The 18,640-nt window shown below is 48.1% G+C and overlaps 1 protein-coding gene across 5 annotated transcripts in view; it reads right to left on the bottom strand.

Annotated features, from left to right (window-relative positions):
* Positions 1 to 14,875: 14,875 nt before the first annotated feature.
* The window catches only part of RAP1GAP (RAP1 GTPase activating protein), a 36,929-nt gene continuing 33,164 nt past the window's right edge, over positions 14,876 to 18,640 (bottom strand). For 3 of the 5 annotated variants that reach the window (XM_027841481.1, XM_027841483.1, XM_027841484.1), the window contains exons 21-23: positions 17,245 to 17,360; positions 16,819 to 16,864; positions 14,876 to 16,403 (exon numbers count right to left, since the gene is read on the bottom strand). In XM_027841481.1, coding sequence (XP_027697282.1) covers positions 16,856 to 16,864; positions 17,245 to 17,360 — 125 coding nt within the window. In that variant the 3' untranslated portion in view covers positions 14,876 to 16,403; positions 16,819 to 16,855. Of the gene's footprint in view, positions 16,404 to 16,818; positions 16,871 to 17,244; positions 17,361 to 18,640 lie in introns of all 5 variants that reach the window. The other 2 variants (XM_027841482.1, XM_027841485.1) reach the window with 2 other exon arrangements.

The raw sequence follows: 18,640 nt of genomic DNA, 5'->3' as shown, positions 1-18,640 counted from the left end.
CTGGCCGGGCTGAGCTCCCCTGGCCGCACAATCCCAGGCTGTCCCTTTGGCACAACGGGCATAGGGGGGTGGAGCAGGGTGGGGTCCCTGGGCAGGGGAGAGGGAACAGCTCAGTGCTTTCCCCAATCAAACTTGGGCTGCATTCCTCTGCTCTCCCACCTTCCCTCAGCCAAAGTTCTAGGGGTCAATGAAGACTACTGGATTTGCAGTGAGGGAGCCTGGGTTCAAATTTTTACCTCGGGCAAATCTGAATCTCAGTCTCCTCTTCTGTTAAATTATGGAGTTGGACTAGATGTTCTTTAAGGTAATTTTCAGTCCTAAATCGTGTGAATTCTTGCCACGTGGGCACTCATCTGGCACCACTTGACCACCCCCATGGATACTCTGGGCGACTGAAGCCCCAGCTGCCTCTCCTCAGCAGAGCTGTCCCCAGGCAGGTGAAGGAGTGAATGCTCTGGCCTGAGGACAGAGATGAGGCCTGGGCCCCCTGTGCTTCCATTTCCTCATCCACTAAATGGAAATGACAATACCAGCACTGCCTATTTCCCAGACTGGCTGTGAAGAAGGCATCTTGGAAACCCCAAAGCACTGAAGAAATGGGACCTGATGTTATGGGAGCTAAGAAGGGAGTCGCTTTTTCCATCCACAGAAACTATTTCCAGGCAGAGCCCTGGGCTTCCCGGAGCAGGGTCCCCCCCCCCCACCTCAGCCTAGGACATCGTGGTCCATCCCTCCCTCCCTCAGAACCCCAGCTGGCCCTGGGACAAGGGAAACAGGCTGAGGCTGCTTTGATCTGGGGGACAGGATGGCCTGAAATGCCATTCCCCCTCCCAGCTGGTCTGGTGGGAATGTCAGGAGGGGCCTGGGCAGAGGTCTAGATGGGAGGACACCCTCCTCCCCTTCCTGCTCCCATCCCTGGATACCCCCAGGGTCACCCCAGGACGGGAGAGCATTAAGGGTCTCGAGACAGGCCCACGTCGGTTCTCTGTTTCTCCACTTGGTGACACAAGCCTTGACTGGACATGGCTTCTTGCACCTCAGACCGTAGGATCAGAGCATTTAGAGCCTGCAGGCACCTTCAGTGTCATCGAATCCAACCCTCTCATTTTATGGATGAGAAAACTGAGGTTTCCTGTGCTAGACATACAGTAAATGGCAGCGATAGAATTTTAACAACGTCCTCTGACACCAAACCCTGTGTTCTTTCCATTAGTCAACATTTTTTTTTAATGGAGGAAGAAATGGCAGCCCTGAGGAGGAAGTGATTACCTAAGGTCACACTGATAGTAGCCAAGAGTTAAGTCCAGGCTGCCTAATGGCCAATCCTCTACACCCTGTGCTGCCTCCCCACCACAGTACACAAAAATGACCTCAGTTCATAAATTTTCACAGCTGGGCAGGGCTCCTCTAGTGCAGTTTTCCTTATTTTACAGATGAGGAAACTGAAAAAATTCATGGTAAGCAAAGAGTACAAGCATTCATTAAGCACCTACTGTGTGCCAGGCACTATGCTAGTAATTGCAACACGAATATTATCTCATTTGATCCTCAAAACAACCCTGTTTAAGTGCTGTTATTATCCCATTTTATAGTTGAAGAAACTGAGGCAGAAGAAAGTAAAGTGACTTGCCCAGGATTATACAGTTTATAAATGTCTAAGGCCAAATTTGAACTCAGGTCTTTGTGGTCTCTAGACTCAGCACTCTATCCACTGTGTCACTAGGTACATTTGTCCCAGCTTGGTCCTGGACTGATGACTTAGATTATGGCATAGGCGGTATATTCATCCAAATAACAGATGAGACCAAGCTAGGAGAGACAGATAGATACCATGTTGAATGAGAGAGCTGAGTGGGATTCAACAAATCTTGATAGGCTGAATTGAGCCAGATCAAATTCAATAGGGATAGATGTAAAGATTTATATTGTGAAAAAAAAAAGATTTATATTGCTTTAAAAAAAATCAATTTCACTAGGACCAAGTGGAAGGGGAACAGTTACACAGAAGCCATTTGGCTGGAAAAAATCTGGGGTTTTTTGGCAACCTATAGTCTCAATATGAATCAACAATCACTATGAAGAAGAAAAAAAAAGTTTTTTGTTTTGAATGCTAGTTCTTTCCCTCTAAGATAATATCCAGTTTTTCCCTCACTATATCTTGTTTGTATGTAGTTGTTTGTATGTTATTTCTCCCATTAGACTGTGAGCTCCTTGAGGTCAGGCACTGTATTTAACCTTCCTTTGTATCCCTGGCACTCAGCACAGGGCCTGGCCCAGAGTAGGCCCTTGACAAATGTCCAATGCCTTGACTTGCAATCTTGGGCTACATTGAGAGGTATAACTTCCACGAATAAGGAAGGAATAGCTTTTCCGTACTCTCCTCTGGAAGAGTACTATATTTGGCATACTGCGCTCAGTTCTAGGGGGCGCAGAACAGTGATGACCCAGAGATCATCCAGAGGTGAGGAGCTTTGAGCTCATGTCAAATGAGGACTGGTGGGAGGAATTGAGGATTTTCAGCCTAAAGAAAAGATGAGGGGCAGCTAGGTGGCACAGTGGATAGAGCATAGGCCCTGGAGTCAGGAGGACCTGAGTTCAAATCTGGCCTCAGACACTTGACACTTACTAGCTGTGTGACCCTGGGCAAGTCACTTCACCCCATTGCCTACTCAAAAAAAAAAAAAGATGACCCAAGAAGGACATAAGAGCTTTCTTGAAGTATTTGAAAGGCTCTTGCAGAAAAGAGGGATTGGGCCTATTGTGTTTGGCACCAGAGGCCAGAGCACTTTGTGAAAGTTACAAAAGACAAATTTGGGTTCAATATTGGAAAAAAGCATCAGAACTGTTCAGAAGGGGAATGAGGCTGCATTAGAAGGCTGTGAATTCCTCGTCACTGGAGGTCTTAGAGCAGAAGCTCTGAGACCACTGTTTGAAACATTACAGGGAGGACACCTTTTGGGAATGGTTAAGACTAGATGGCGGCTGGGGTCTTTTTCCGTTCTAAGACTCTGATTCTGTGGCCCTTGGGTTGGTTCTAGAGGAGTGGGGGCTTGAGGGCTTTCCTCAGCAGGAGGGCAGCGAAGAGTGATCGGAAGCTCTGGCAGGTGAACGCAGAAGATCAGGGAAGCCACTGGTTCTCTGGGAAGCCCACAGGCCAGACATCTCCTTGCCAAGGCAAATCCCTTGATACCATGCCTTCTCTAGCAGATTGCCTCCTCTGTCATCTCCACTTATCATCTCTCTCTAATCTTTAGTCTTTTTCTGTCTACTGGATCCTTCCTCACTGCCTACAAACATGCCCATGTCTCCTCCGTCCTTGGAAGAAACCCAACCCTCACTGGATCCTACCATCTCTGGTAGAGTTCGTCCCATATCTTTCCTCCCCTTCTTGGCTAACCTTTGTGAGAAAGCTGCCTACACTCATGGCCTCCACGTTCTCTCCTCTCACTCCATTCTAAATCCTTTATGTAATTTGTTTTCTGACCTCATCATTTGACTGAAATTGCTTTCTCCAAAGTCTCCAAAGATCCCTTAATCTCCCAATCCTTATCCTCCTCAATCTTTCTGCAGCCTTTGGCACTATTGACCATCCTCTTTACCCTAACACTCTCTCCTCTCTAGGTTTTATTGACGCTGCTCTCTCCTTCCAACTGCCTGTCTGCCTACGGCTTCTCAGACTTCTTTGCTGGATCTTCATCCGGGTCACATCCACGACCACGGGAATGCCTCAAGAGTCTGTCCTAGGCTTCTCTTCTTACACTATACTGTCTCATGTGGTGATCTCAACAGCTCCTGTGGATTCAATATTCATCTCTATGTGAATGATGGTCAGATCTATATGCCCTAAACTCTCTCCTGACCCCCAGTCTCAGTATCAACATCTATCTTTTGGATATCTTGAACCCTAACATCTCAAATTCAACATGTCCCAAACTTGCCCCCAAACTCTTTCTTCTTCCCAACTCCTCACTTCCTATTGATCATACCAGCATTCCCCCCTAGCCCAGGCTCACTAATCGGGGTTCATCACCTTGATTTTTCTCTTGTCTCCCCTCCACACAGCCAATGTTTCCGTATTTTGCTTCTACCTTTACTCTCTCATCTATGTCCCCCTTCCTCCCTTCACTCTAGTTTAGGCCTCATCATCTCATGCTTGACCGCGTGGCTGGGGGCCTTAACAGTGGCTTAAGGGAAGAGAAGAGTCCCTGAGGTTGAGACCCTGGACAGAATCATCTCATGCCTGGACTATTGCAGTAGCCTTCTGGTCTCCCTACCTCCAGTCTCTCCTCTAGCCCATTCTAGCCCATCCTCCCCATAGCTGCCAAAGCGATTTGCCTAAAGTGCAGATCTGACCACATCACCTCCCCCACTCATTAAACTGCCATGACTCCCTATTACCTCCAGGATCAAATAGAAAATCCTCTGTTTGGCATCTAAAGTCCTCCACAACCTGGCCCCTTCCTACCTTTCCAATCCTCTAATATTTTCCTCCTCTCCACATACTCAGTGACCCACTGACTCTGGTCTCCTTGCTGTTCCTCATTCCTGATACTCCTTTTTTTACTGTTTCTCATGCCCAGAATGATCTTCCTTGTCTCTACCTCCTGGCTTCCCTGGCTCTTTTTTTTTTTTTTTTTTTTTTTGGCTAGGCAATGGGGTTAAGTGACTTGCCCAGGGTCACACAGCTAGTTTTATGTGTCTGAGGACGGATTTGAACTCAGATCCTCCTGAATCCAGGGCTAGTGCTCTATCCACTGTACCACCTAGCTGCCCCTCCCTGGCTCTTTAAAGACTCAGATTGACTCCCACTTTCTAGAAAAAGCCTTTCCTCATCCTTCCTCTCTCCCCCACACTAGTGCCTTCCCTCTGAGATCACTTCCTGTCTTGTATGGAATCATTTGTAGGTTGGTTCTCCCATTAGAGTGTGAACCCCCAGATGACACAAGGACCATGCATTTGCCTTTCTTTGTATCACCAGCACTTAGCACAGTGCCTGGCACATAGTAGGCATTTAGTAAATGCTTAATAGCTGACTTCATGCTCAGCCCTGAGCTCAGGCTCAATGATGACCAGTAGCAATGGAGATTACCAGATGCTGGATCAACGGGGCCGGGTTCATCTGTCTGTCGTCTTCATTACAACCACAATATGCTCATCAACCTCTTAGCTTGCCTGAGCCCCACTGTTTCCAAAGACCTCAAACACCTTTATGAGGCTTAAAGTGGGGTTAGTGGAAAGAGCAACAGATACAGAGTTAGCAGGCCTGCGTGCCAGGCTTGGGTCTGCCATATACTGAATGTGTGTCATCGAGTGAGTTACTTTACTTCCTTATCTGTAAAATGGGTGTAATATAGAACCTATCCTAGGGTCATCAAGAAGACAAGTGAGATGATCCCCGTAAAAGCTTCGGAAAATACAAAGGGTGTAAAAACTTTTTATGATTTTGTATTAATATTCATTCTGATTATTAATAACCATGTGTAGCAGACATGCACAGAGAGGATTCTGTGCCTCCCTGGCAGACTAGGATTTCGCTGGCTTCTTCTAAGTCCCAGCTAAAGAACCGATGGACTCTAAATGCAGATAGAAGGATATTTTCTTACTTACTTTATTCTTTCTTGCATTTTTCCCCCTTTTGCTCTGTTTCTTCTTTCACAACTGTGACTAATATGGAAATATTTTTTACATGATAGAACATGTATAAACTATATCAAACTGCCTACTATTTTCAGATGAGAGGGGTGGAAGGGAGAGAGAAAAATTTGGAACTCAAAATCTTGTAAAAATGAATGCTAAAAGTTTTCTTGACATGTAACTGGGGAAAAAAAATAAAATACTTAAAAAAAACATAAAATCCAACCTTTTACAAAAAGCCTTTCCTGATCCCCCTTAATGTTGATTCTTTCTTTCTGTTGGTTATCTTTAGTTTACCCTCTATGTTTCTTCTTTGTACATAGATTTTTGCATCTATTATTATTATTATCATTGTAACAATAATAATAATTATTATTGAGTGCTAACTCTATTAGAGTGTAAGCTCCTTGGGCGCAAGGATTGTCCTTTGCCTCTTACTGTAACACAGTGTCTGGCACATAGTAGGAGCCTAATAAATGTTTACTGATTGACTGCTAGGACAGAAGAAAAGTCTGAAGGCACATGAGCATAAAAAGTTGTGAGCAAGGGTTGCTGGGAGGGAGATAGAGCCACGACGAGGAGGCATGGTGACTCTGAAGCATGGCAGCCAATGGCAAAGGTGGTCAACACCAGGGGAATGTGGATAAGTACCAGTCAAGCCAGGAGCCGAGGGAGCTGCAGCAATCTGATTGGGCTCCACAGAGTGTCTTGGGGATGCCCAGTGGAGACCGAGAGATGTGTGGGCAGAGTAAGGGAAAGCACCAGAGGAAGGGAGGAGCATGGATCTTGAGAGAAGGAGAAATGTTGACGGAGGACCCAGGACCTATGGTAGCAATACACCCAGGGGACATTTGACTAGTTGATGCCATGAGTTTTGTGAGGGTGATGCCTGAACCTCGGCAGGAGGGAAAGGAAACAGCGCTCACCAGAAGTTGGTCTAGACTGCATAGCTTCCCAAAGCAGGTGATACCGCTCCCTGGGAGGTGCTGGAATGATCCAGGGGGGCACGAGTAGCCTCGGGTGCAATTGGGGGGGGGTGTTAAATAAAAATAAAGGGGCGGTGGAAGTGTAAGGAAAGAAGAGAAGAAAATTTTGAAAAACTGTTCATACATGTTTCATATGTTGTGTAACAGAGTTAAAGTTGTAGTGATTACATTATTTTCCAGATAAACACACAAAATGCAAGTTATAACCAATCAGTGGTCAAGTCTGTCAATACGTCTTAACAAGAAAGTGTTGGCAGGCGAGTCTGCTGCACGTTATTGGGAAGTCCAGCATGCATCGGCAGGAATATGTGCGTGTAATGACTTGTTTACGATACAATACTGTATGATTATATGATGCAATATTGTGTCATCAAAATTTCAATGCAGGGAAAAAGCCCACAAATTTCCAATAAATAATTAAATTTAGGATGTGTCATTTTAAATATATATATAGAAATGACGCTCATTTCAAAAGAAAAACATTAAAGGGTTAAAGAAATTAGATTTCCAGGGAGGCACTGAGTAACTTTTTTCAAAAGGGGGCAGTAGACCAAATAAGTTTGGGAATCTCTGGTCTAAAGTTTAGAGGAGCTTGTTGTATTCTGTACATATACTTTTTTATGCTTATTGTTAGCCTGATGCTTGCAGGGGAACCGAAGACCCCTAGTGAACAGCCAGCAATGAGCCAAACTCAAATATTCCCAGGATTTTCCTAGGTGCCGGCAAAATGAGCCATAGACATTATTATTAGAGAGGGGCCACGGATTGAACCTCAGGAGCCAAGGGCTTCAGTTCTGAGCCACAGTTCATATGGGGGAAGGGGGTGCTGTCGGTTCCCTTGATTAAGGACAGACCCCTACAAGTGCCAGGACAGGTGAGGGGCTGTTGGACATTGTACAGTCATGTGCTGTTTCTTCCCAGTTACTGAGGACTGGTGAAAGGGCAGTGTGTAGACAATGAGGGGCAGACATCCTCACTGGCTCTTAACTGTGATGGAGGCACCCTGGAAGGAATTTTGCGCGTTGTTGTGGATTCCTTGGAGGAAGAGAGCGTGTGGAATTGAGAAAAGCATTCAAGGAGGACAAAGCAGCTTCTGCCTTGTGTGAGCTATGAGATCATGGGGCTTATTTAGGACCCCCAGAGATACCTAGCAAAAGTGTACTTTAAGGGAGAGGGTAGATTCATTGCTACAGCAATGCCAAAGCTGAGAGAACCCTTAAACATCAGTATCAGAGTTGGAAGAGCCCCTGGAACCTAGAATGTCAGAATGGAAGTGACCTTAGAACAGTGTCAGCACTGAAAAGGACATTAGAACATGGTATTTAAAGACTGGGAGTGACTTTGGAACACAATGTCAGAAGAGGCCTTAGAGCATAAAATGTCAGAGATGGGAAGGCCCTTAGAACACAGGATGTCAGAGCTGGGAGGGGCCTTAGAACCCAGAATATCAGGGCTGGGAGGGGCCTTAGAACACAGAATGTCAGGGCTGGGAGGGCCCTTAGAACACAGAATGTCAGAGCTGGGAGGGCCCTTAGAACACAGAATGTCAGAGCTGGGAGGGCCCTTAGAACACATAATGTCAGGGCTGTGAGGGCCCTTAGAACACTGGTTGTCAGAGCTGGGAGGGCCCTTAATCCATAGGTTTGGCCTTTGAGACCGGCTGTCACTGCAGTCTTGGATGATCCATTCCCCTTACACTGCTTTAGATTTATTTTTAAGGAGGTGTATCTGTTTCATTGGCAAAGCCTTTGAGACCTGTTTCCAACATGGCATTCCTGTGAAGGGAGCAGCGGCTAAGCCTGATGTAGAAAAACACAGGAGGTTATTAAAGAGCCCCAGGAGGTCTGATGCCTTTGGTGGAGGGGGCACAGCCTGAGATTACCGTACTCACAAAGCTGAGGGGCTGGTAATCTTAAGAGCAGAGAAGGCATCTACATCAGGCAGAAGGTCTTTGGCTTTGCACAAAGGCTTTTCAGCTTCCTACACAGACCCAGCATGAATGGGGCAGTGGTTAGGAAGTACATAAACTACCCTAGGCAGACCCAAGTGACCAGTGGGTCTCTACGTGACTATGGGCTTTTGCTACTCCTGTTGCTACCTGAACATTGGAGACAACCCTCCAGCTGATCAGAAATGAAGCAGCTGGTCCTGGGGCTAGAGGCAGATCATATGGATGAATGAAGACCTTAGGCTAAAACAACAGCTCCATGTTGGGCCAAACAATATTCTTAGGGGACAGCTACCAAGAATGAACTAGAGACCAATCCAGGTCATACCAGCCTCTCCAAAGGGGTTCAAGCCAGGTCTGCTGGAATACTGTTCACCTAGTTGAGAGTGGAAGAGAGCTTAGAACATGGAAGTTCCCAGGACAAAGAGGGTCAGGTTCAGAGATCAAGGCCATCCACTTCAGTAGCAACACCAAAAAGACCCAATGATATTTTGCTAAAATTGTGGAAATCATCCAGATTAAACAAATAGTGTTCCCAACCAACATTTCCCTGAACCTCTGAAAAAGGGGATGCAGAAACTGCTGGGGACGTGGGCTCTGATCAGTAAAATCTCATAGGACAGAGGAGCACCATCTTCTCCTTGCCCTCTTCTGCCATGGAGACGTGAGCGTATTGGCTGTGCTCAGGTCCCCTGCTGAGAACCACTGACTGTCCAGAGCACTCTGTATTCACGGCATCCTTTACTGGTCTAGCCAAGCCCTTTATTCAAGGTGACATTTGGATAGCTTGAGGGCAGCCTTGTACCTAAAGGACATGGAACACCAGGATCCTGGCACATTTGCCAGGGGTGGATTCACAGATAGCAGTACAACCTGTTAACCCATATCCACAGGTCAGCATTTTGGGCTTGGGAGAGGGCAGGTACAACCGGGCTGCAAGATGATGTGGACACAGCCCAACTTTGAGTACAGGCCTGCACCCTGACCTAGACATCCTGACCATCGCTTACTTGGTTGTCACCAGACCGAGATGGGTAGTGTCTCTGGTCAGCTAGGGTCTAGGGATATTGATGTTGGTCAAAAGTGGGGCTTTAGGCATCCCTTGAAAACTAGAAATTGCAGAGAAAGTGCTGCCCTGCATTAGTAGGGGGAGATTTCTTACCTGGGAGGCTATGAAATCCCAGGTCCGGTTCCTATCCCCACCTACTTTACTGCATGTGAGTGAACAGAGGGCTGCTTACTCTTAGGAAATCCCGCTAGGCTTACACTGGAGAAATGACTGGAATTGGAGCTCTGCCCTGAAGGGGTGATTGGACAATCAACATACCGGGAAGGCATTAATGCTGCTGGACCACCTGCTGATCCCTGGCCGTGGTGGATTGCAAACAGGGTCACAGGGACATAGCTCAGAGCTCATCCCGTGCACCCTCTTCAGTTCACAATTCTATCACTTCCTTGTGTGATTTGGGCAAAGCTCTTCCCAAACTGCACTTCAGTTTCCCAATCTGTAATGTGAAGAGATAAGACTAGATAAGTCTCTTCCTGAGGTCTCTTCCAGCTGAGTGTTGTATGATTCTAAGCATATCCTAGTGGGCGGTCAGTGCCATCCCATGGAGAGTGAGCAGAAAGATCGAGGGAGCAGAGCGGAGATGTCTGTCTTCTTTTTCCGTCTTCCCCTAATCCTTGTAGGAGACATTAGGTCCTGTGTGGGTAGGAGGAGTTATGAGAGTAAGGCTGGGTGCCCCTCAAAGCCAGGCTGGGATCACCCCAGCCAGATTCCAGGACATACCATGGGTATCTACCATTGGCTTTGTTTCCCATCGCCCCCCAGTCACCCACCTCCAGGGAAAGTCCCCAGCCAGCAGGGAGTGGCTAAGCCAGGGAAGCTGCCAGGGCACAGCTCCAGGTCAGAGTGACCTGTCCCAGGAGACCAAGACAGGTTCCCTCTCACTCCCCCAGGCCTGCCTAAGGCGTCCAGGGTGACCACACAGGACCTTCTAATAACAGCAGTGTACCTTTATAGTGGCTTCAGGAACAAAACCCTTTAAACAGACTATTGCTTGGATCCCCACGGCCATCCCAGGAGGTAAGAGGCACATGGATTATTTATCCATTTGATGGAAAGGGAAACTGAGGCTGGGAGGTGACATGATCTGCCCATGAAACTCACGCTACTAAGAAATGACAGAGCAAAGACTGGAACCCACATCTCTTGACTCCATACCCAGTCCTCTTCCCTCCCGATTCCTTCTCCTTCACCTTGGTTGCCCCATGGTCACTCTGAAGAGGCTACTAACCTAAGTTAGCCTTCCTCTCCTGGTTGGTGAACTCCCTCCACAGGACCACCATTTTAGGAAGGACCCCAGCCAAATTTCACTTCATGCTCTTCTAGACTCTCTCTCCAAACTCCTTTCTTCTTTGTCACCTGACCATTGCCCCTGCTGGGGTACCCATCCTCCTCACTTCCAGTCTTTCCAGTTCTGTTTTGTTAATTGTCCTCCCCCATTAGAATGTAAGCTTCTTGAAGGTAGGGACTGTTTTACTTTCTTATATTGTAACTCCAGCGCTTAACATAATGCCTGGCACAGTTAGCACTTAATAAATGCTCTATCCATCCATCCATCCATCCATTTTCCTTTCTTCCTCTTATCTTCTTTCCTTTCTTTCTTCTTCACTCTTCCTTCCTTTCTTCCTTAATAGTAGATAAGAGTACTGGAACTGGAGAAAGAAAGTCCTGTGTTCTAATCCTGCCTCAGGAGGGTTCTTAACTTGGGATCTATGAATTCATTTTTAAAATCTGTTGATAACTGATATTTCAATATAATTGGTCTTCTTTGTAATCCTATGTATTTTATTTTATGCATTTAAAAATATTATTCTAAGAAGAGATCCATAAGTTTCATCAGCCTGCCAAAAGGGTCCAAGACATACACAAAACAGGTTAAGAACCTCTGCTCTAGGAGAAAACACAAACTCCTGCGTTCAAGGCCCAAGGCTGTCTGACTCTAGACTTTGTTTCTCCATTTCTTTCACACTGTTCCCCCTCATGCATACAGTATGATGGTCAAACAATCTACTGTCCAGGCTATCTTCTACACAAGCCCCCCACTCCCCATGATTGGAATGCATTCCTTTCTCACCTCAGTCTCTCAAAATCTTTCAAGACTCAGCTTTCTGGGGCAGCTAGGTAGCACAGTGGATAAAACACCAGCCCCGAGTTCAAATCTAGCCTCAGACATTTACTAGCTGTGTAACCCTGAGCAAGTCACTTAACCCCCATTGCCTCCCCCTACCCAAAAAGACTCGGCTTTTCCCGATTCAACCCTCTCTCCCCCAGTTAATGCTCTCTTTCTCCTCAAGCCACTTTGGATATATTTTTCTGGATACATATCATGTCATCCCCAGTTGATTGTAAGCTGCTGGAGGGCAGGCTTGATTGGCTTTTTGTCTTAGAATTCCATTTCTTAGCCAGCTGCCTCCTACTTTTATAAGCACTTAATGGATGTTTGCTTAATTGATGACCATGGATTGGTCCTTCACTCTCAAGACCAACAAAGGCTCCTTAGGAATGTCCTAGGGTCAATCAGTCAGTCAATGTGCATTTATTAAATGCCTACTATATGCCAAGCTCTGGGCTAAGCACCAGGGACACAAAGAAAGGCAGAGGCAGCCTCTACTCTCAAGGAACTCACAATATCTAAAGGGAAGACAACATGCAAACTATGTACAAATAAGATATATTTATATTATATTTGTGTGTATGTATATATACACATGTACATACATGTGTGGATAGGTATAGATGAACGGATGGATGGATAGACAAATAGGACAGACAGACACAGACATGGATGAGCTGATAAATGGAAAAACAGGCACGTGGACAGAGATGGATGGATGGATGGATGGATGGATGGATGGACGGATGGATGGATGAATGAATGGATAGGTAGATAAAAATAGAGAAAAATAAGACTAACAACACAAGGAAGGGGTCCCCTAACTCGGGAAGGTAGGGACAGCGGAGCTCTCACAAAGGAACAGAGACGGAAGGGAACAGGGAGTCTCTCTCCATCAGCCCCTGGTTCTAGCTGAATCTTGCATCCTTCTTCTGCAGGTCCTTGGCGACACCTGGTGGCACCAAGGGGGAAGTTCAGCGGGCCTCAGTAAATTCTGGAGCAGGGTGGTGAAGAGTGTGGATGGCAGGCTTGGGGAACAGGTCCCTGATGTCACTTCCCTCGACCCTGAGAAGTGCCCGTGACCCAGGCTCTTGGGGGTGAGGGGGGATGACAGAGTGGACACAGAATAGGGAGCTTGTTGCCAAGGATGAAGATGTCTTGAAGCTGGGACAGAAGACTCAATGCGCTTCTAAAAAGACCTGTCCCAGGGCAGCTAGGTGGCGCAGTGGATAGAGCTCCCACCTTGGAGTCAGGAAGACCAGAGTTCAAATCTGGCCTCAGACACTTGACACTGACTAGCTGTGTGACCCTGGGCAAGTCACTTCACCCCATTGCCTAGCCAAAAAAAAAAAAAAAAAAAAAAGGCAAAAATAAACAAATGAAATAAAAAGACCTGTCCCCTGCATGTCTGGGCCATGCTCTATTCCTTCCATGCCCTTCCCAATTTCCGTGACATTTTAGAACTACAAGGGACCTTAGAGATCACAGAGGAAGTTCTGTCATCCTTAGAATCAGCAAGTTGTTCAATTGTCTGATTCTTCATGACCCCCCGGACCACATCAAGGTCCATGCCAATATCATACCAATACTACCCATGGGGTTTTCTTGGCAAGAACTTGACAAATACTGGAGTGGTTTACCATTTCCTTTTCCAACTCATCTTACATATGAGGAAACAGAGGCAAACAAGGTACAGTGACTTGCCCAGGGTCACACAGCTGATATATGAGGCCAGATTTGAACTCAGGTCTTCTTGACTCCTGACCCAGTGCTCTACCTACTGAGCCACCTAGCTGCCTCATCATGGAACCAGGAAGACCTGGGTTCAGATCCTGCCTTCAAAGCTTCCTAGCTGTGTGACCACAGACACTTCCTGTCATCCTGATCTCTATGTGGCCCCTGGACCCAGATGGCTCTGGAGGAGAAAGTGAGGCTGGTGACCTTGCACAGCCCTCCCTCGCTTCAATGCAATTCAATTGCAAGCCATGGCATCATCTTCCTGATGTCAGGGTCCTCTTCTAGTATGAAGGACAAACCATAGACAAGTCACTAACTCTCTGAAACTTTCTCCTCATCTATAAAATGGGTTTAGTCACAGCTGTTAGTACTTACTTCACAGCATTGCAAGGCTCAAATGTGAGTGTGCTCTCAGGCTTTCAAGTGGTATGCAAACATCAGTTTTGCCACATCCTTGAGGCCTTTCTCACGCTTTGTCTTTCTCCATCTCTGCAGCATTTGGCACGGCTGAGCCGTGCCCCGTGCCCCCTCCCTCCACCCCCCATGCTCCATCCTCACTGGATTTCTGTGAGTTTTCTCCTGTTTCACCTTCCACCTGTCTGGACACTCCTGCTCCACAGCCCACCTCCAGACCACGAACACTCCCCAAAGCTCTGTTCCGAGTCTTTTCCCTCTTCCTCTCTCCTGGCTCTGCTCCTAAGGCTCTGGCCCTCACCAGGTATGGACCCCAGCTGCCCCTAGGGGTCCCCTTCTCCCATTCACCAGTGACTTGCTTCCAGAAGCCATCCTGCTTTCCTCTGCTTCTGATCGTTTGTTTTTTTGGTGAGGCAACTGAGGTTAAGTGACTTGCCCAGAGTCACACAGCTAGTGTGTCAAAGTGTCTAAGGCTGCATTTGAACTCAGGTCCTCCTGAGGGCCTGTGCCCTATCCACTCTGCCACCCAGCTGCCCCTGGTTCTGATTCTAAGGACTTTACAGCCCCATCTCCTCCAGGCCCCTTGTTTTTCAGCTCCCTTCTAGGGGATGTCTTTCTCTATTAGAAGGGAGCTCATTGATAGAGCAGGGACTATTTCCTTTCTATTTTCCTATCTCTAGTACCTGGCCGGGCTCTTGGCACATAGTAGGTGTTTAATAAATGATTCACAATACTTGAAAGTGCTGTCTGAATGCTAATTGTTATCATCGGTCCAATCTTTCCTTTAAGTCAGGAGGGAAGCAAGGCCCAGAGGGGGAGGGACTGCTTAGTGACCCAGCAGCACTCAGCTTGATGGAATTCCACCTCAGTTCTGACTTCAAATCCAACGGACTGACTCGTTACATCTCCTTTCTAGCTCTAGTCCCTCAACATGAAAGTGAAGAGTCAGACCAGGCTCAGGTTACAATAGTGATAAATATAACTTTATTTTGTACACCTGTCACTGATAACACACACAACCGCGGTCTCAGAAACAAGTGTTTGGCTTGGGCGTCAGGCCCTGGGGCCCGAGGCCTTAAAAAACACAGACAAACACACACAACATGGACATACAATAGCTCCCCCATCACCCCAACTCCCAGAAGCCTTCAGGGGCCAGGGGAGTGGGCCGAGGAGAGGAGCCCCCCCCCCCAATTTCCCCAACTGTGGGTGCCACCGACCACAGGCAGCACCGGTCCCAGCCCTCCCTGGGCCAAGTGTTCACAGACTTGGCCCAGTCCTGCCGGTTGTCACGGGGCAGGGGGATGGGGTGTCAGTCTGCCCACCTCCCAGGATGTACTGAGAGACACCAGAGGAATGGAACTGGGGACACTGATAGGATGGGAAAGTGAAACTAGATGCCCGGTGTCTTGGTGGTAGGTGTGTTAACAAGGTGGGCCAGCTGAGTTCTTCAGCAGGCAATGGTGCCAGTCTCTCAGCCGTGGGCAGCGACTGAGCAGGGACCCTGTTGGGACAGGCCTAGGGGAAGGGCAGAAAGCGGGCAGGGACTGAAGCAGGAGGGTGGGGGCTGGGGGAGGTGGCCCAGTGAGTACACCTAATTCGGCTCCCCTCAACCTGGTGGCCTGAACAGGGCCCACGAGGTAGAGGCCCCTGACTGACAGCCTGGCGCGTCAATAATGGGCAAGATTGGGCAGCCTGCGGTCCTGGATGGAGGGGGGAAGGGGGCACCTGCTCTGGGCATGACTCAGTAGAAGGAAGGGGACAGGAAGGACGGCCAGCTAGAAACTCAAAGCTTTCCGCCTAAGCAGGCTCAGAGAATGACAGAATTTTGGAACCGGAAAAGATCGAAGAGACCGTCTGTCTGATCCCACCTCCCCCCATTTTACCAAGGGAGAAACTGAGGCCTGAAGAGAAATGACTTGGCTCACATAGGTAGGAGAGAGGATGAAGGCTGGGACCAGAGCCCGGCCCAGGGCTTCTTCCACTCCGACGGAGCATCCTGCCAGCCCCATAGCTGTCTTGAACCCTGGCAGGAGCAGCTGTGTTCAGTAATCCTTGCGTTTGAGATGCCCCAGAAGGTGCCCAGCCCAGAAAGGTGCTGGCCTGGTTTCTTCTGAGTTGGGCAGGGATCCAGGTCATCCCCAGGGGGTGGAAGGTCTGGGGGGTAAGGAGGAAGCAGGGGAAGGCCTCAGGCTAGAAGCTGTGGCAGCAGCCTGTCCAGGCTGTGCCAGGGGCTCTGGGTGGGCACTGTGCCCCTTGGCAGGCGCAATGCTCGTAGTTTTCCTCATGGGACCCCTGCGCATTCAGGGGGCACAGAGGGCCCCCAGCCCCCAGGCCAGGCCCTGAGACCCAGGAGGCTCCGCCCTGCAGAGCTGCGTTCCTGGGCAAGGGGAGGGCACAAAGAGGGCAAAGAGGCCGGTCCAGCAGGCTGGCCGTGGCGAGAAGGGCAGAGTCGCTGTCTCTGCTCTGCAGCAGCGATCTCAGCTTGTGCTTCTGCCGCAGGGTCTGTGGGCAGAGGAGGAGAAGGGGGCTTGGGAAGGAAGGGCAGGGCCTCCTGGGGGAGAGGAGCCTTGCAAAGCAGGCGGCCGGGTCTGGAGAGGAGAGGGGGAGGAGCGGAGAGAGCTGGTGGGTGACCTTGGGCAGCAACCTGCCCGTGAAGCCTGCTGATTCCTCGGCCAGTTTCCAGGAGTAGACTGGGCTCCAGGGAGGCCCCTCCTCTGGGCCCCACCCCCCCCAAAAAGCCTGGAGGGGGGGGGGGGGGGGGTAGGGAATCCAAGCAAACCCTCTGTGTCCAGGGATTGGGACTTTCCATGGCACATGTGCCCTCTGAAGGTTTCTGTGCCAGAGGAATAGCCCAAACCAGTCCTACCCTCCATATATTTTCCCCCTCCCCCTCCCACTCCTGTGGGTAGGGACTAACCTGGGATGTCCTATCCATGGAGGCCTGGCTGGGAGGGCTAGCAGCCCTATACAGATAGAGGGAGGTCAGCAGGGTGGACAGATGGCAGGCAGAGGAAAAAGACGACACTGAGTCACTCACTGAGTGCAGCCCCTTGTCCTAGGCCCCCAAGGACCCCTAGAACATCCAGAAAGAAATCTCCCCTCCACTTAGTAATCTGCCACCAGGTATTGGGGGGTAGGAAAAGGACACACTCAGAGTATGGAGAGAAAAGGGGCCCAGAGCAAACTCTCTACTATAGCCCTATCCACTGACTGCCCCAACTAACACACTGGGCCTGGGGTGAGGGGTGGTGCTGGCTTGGCCTAAATTCTAGACCCCTGGCATCCCTCCCTGGGCTGGTCTGGAATATCCTTGTCTCCCTCCCCAGGGCCCCTCGGGGCTCACCAAATGGGGTGTGTGCTGCTGCTGCTGCTGCTCAGGCGCCTCCAGCTGGATCTTAATCTCTGGACAGGTAGGGTCCCCTGATTTCCTGGCATCTGGCTGCGGTGACCGAGAGGGGCCTGGTGGGGGACAGGAGACAGAAGAAGGGACAGAAGTGTAGTCATTGCCAATGGGAAGGGGAGCTATTGCTCTGACACTAAGATAGTCTCATGGCATGACCCAGCCTAGTTGGTTATAAAGTCACGGGATTTGAGAGCTGAAAGGATCCTTAAAAGATCACTTCATCAGGACCAAAGAAGATATAGAGAGCATTAGGGAATGTCAAATGGCTAATTTTGATTATGTAAAACGAATAAGGTTTTGCACAAACAAAATCAATGCAACCAAAATTAGAAGGAAAGCAGCAACTGAGTCACATTTATAAGAATACAAATCATTCCCCAATTAATAAATTGTCAAAGGATATGAACAAAAAGTTTCAGACAAAGAAATCATATAGTAATATGAAAAATGCTCCAAATCACTATTGATTAGAGAAATGCAAATTAAAACAACTTTAAGGTACTACCTCACACCTATCAGATTGGCTAATATGATAGAAAAGGAAAATGATAAATGTTGTTTTTTTTGGCTAGGCAGTGGGGTTAAGTGACTTGCCCAGGGTCACACAGCTAGTGAGTGTATGTGTCTGAGGCTGGATTTGAACTCAGGTCCTCCTGCAGGGCTGGTGCTCTACCCACTGCACCACCTAGCTGCCCTGAAAATGATAAATGTTGGAAGAGATGTGAGAAAGCTAGGATACTAATGCACAATCGGTGGAGTTGTGAACTGGTCCAACCATTCTGGAGAGTAATTTGGAACTATGCTCCAAGGGGCTATAAAACTGCATACTCTTTGATCCAGCAATACCACTCCCAGGTCTGTATCCCAAAGAAATAAAAAGGGCAAGGGGTGGGTGGGAGGGGGAACCTAGTTGTACAAAAATATTTATAGCAACTCTTTTTTGCGATGGCTAAGAATTGGAAACTGAATGCATGCCCATCAATTGGGGAATGGCAAATAAGCAGTGGTATACAATTGCAATGGAATACTATTGTGCTATAAGAAATGACAAGCAGGATGATTTCAGAAAAACCTGGAAAGACTTACATGAACTGATACAGAGTGAAGCAGAACTATAACACTGAACACAGTAACAGCTATATTGTATGATGAAGAGCTATGAATGACTTAGCTATTCTCAACAATAAAATGATCCAAGACAATCCCAAAGGATTCATGATGAAAAATGTTATCCACCTCCAGAGAAAGAATTGATGGTGTCTGAATACAGACTGAAGCATGCTATTTTTCTCTCTTTGTTTTTTTTTTTTTTGAGACAATCAGGGTGAAGTGACTT

This window comes from Vombatus ursinus, unplaced genomic scaffold (genome assembly GCF_900497805.2).
Source record: "Vombatus ursinus unplaced genomic scaffold, bare-nosed wombat genome assembly UNPS02014859.1, whole genome shotgun sequence".
Classification (NCBI taxonomy): Eukaryota; Metazoa; Chordata; class Mammalia; order Diprotodontia; family Vombatidae; genus Vombatus; species Vombatus ursinus.
The sequence above is the reverse complement of the archived record's forward strand: the minus strand, read 5'-3'. Positions and strand labels throughout refer to the sequence as shown.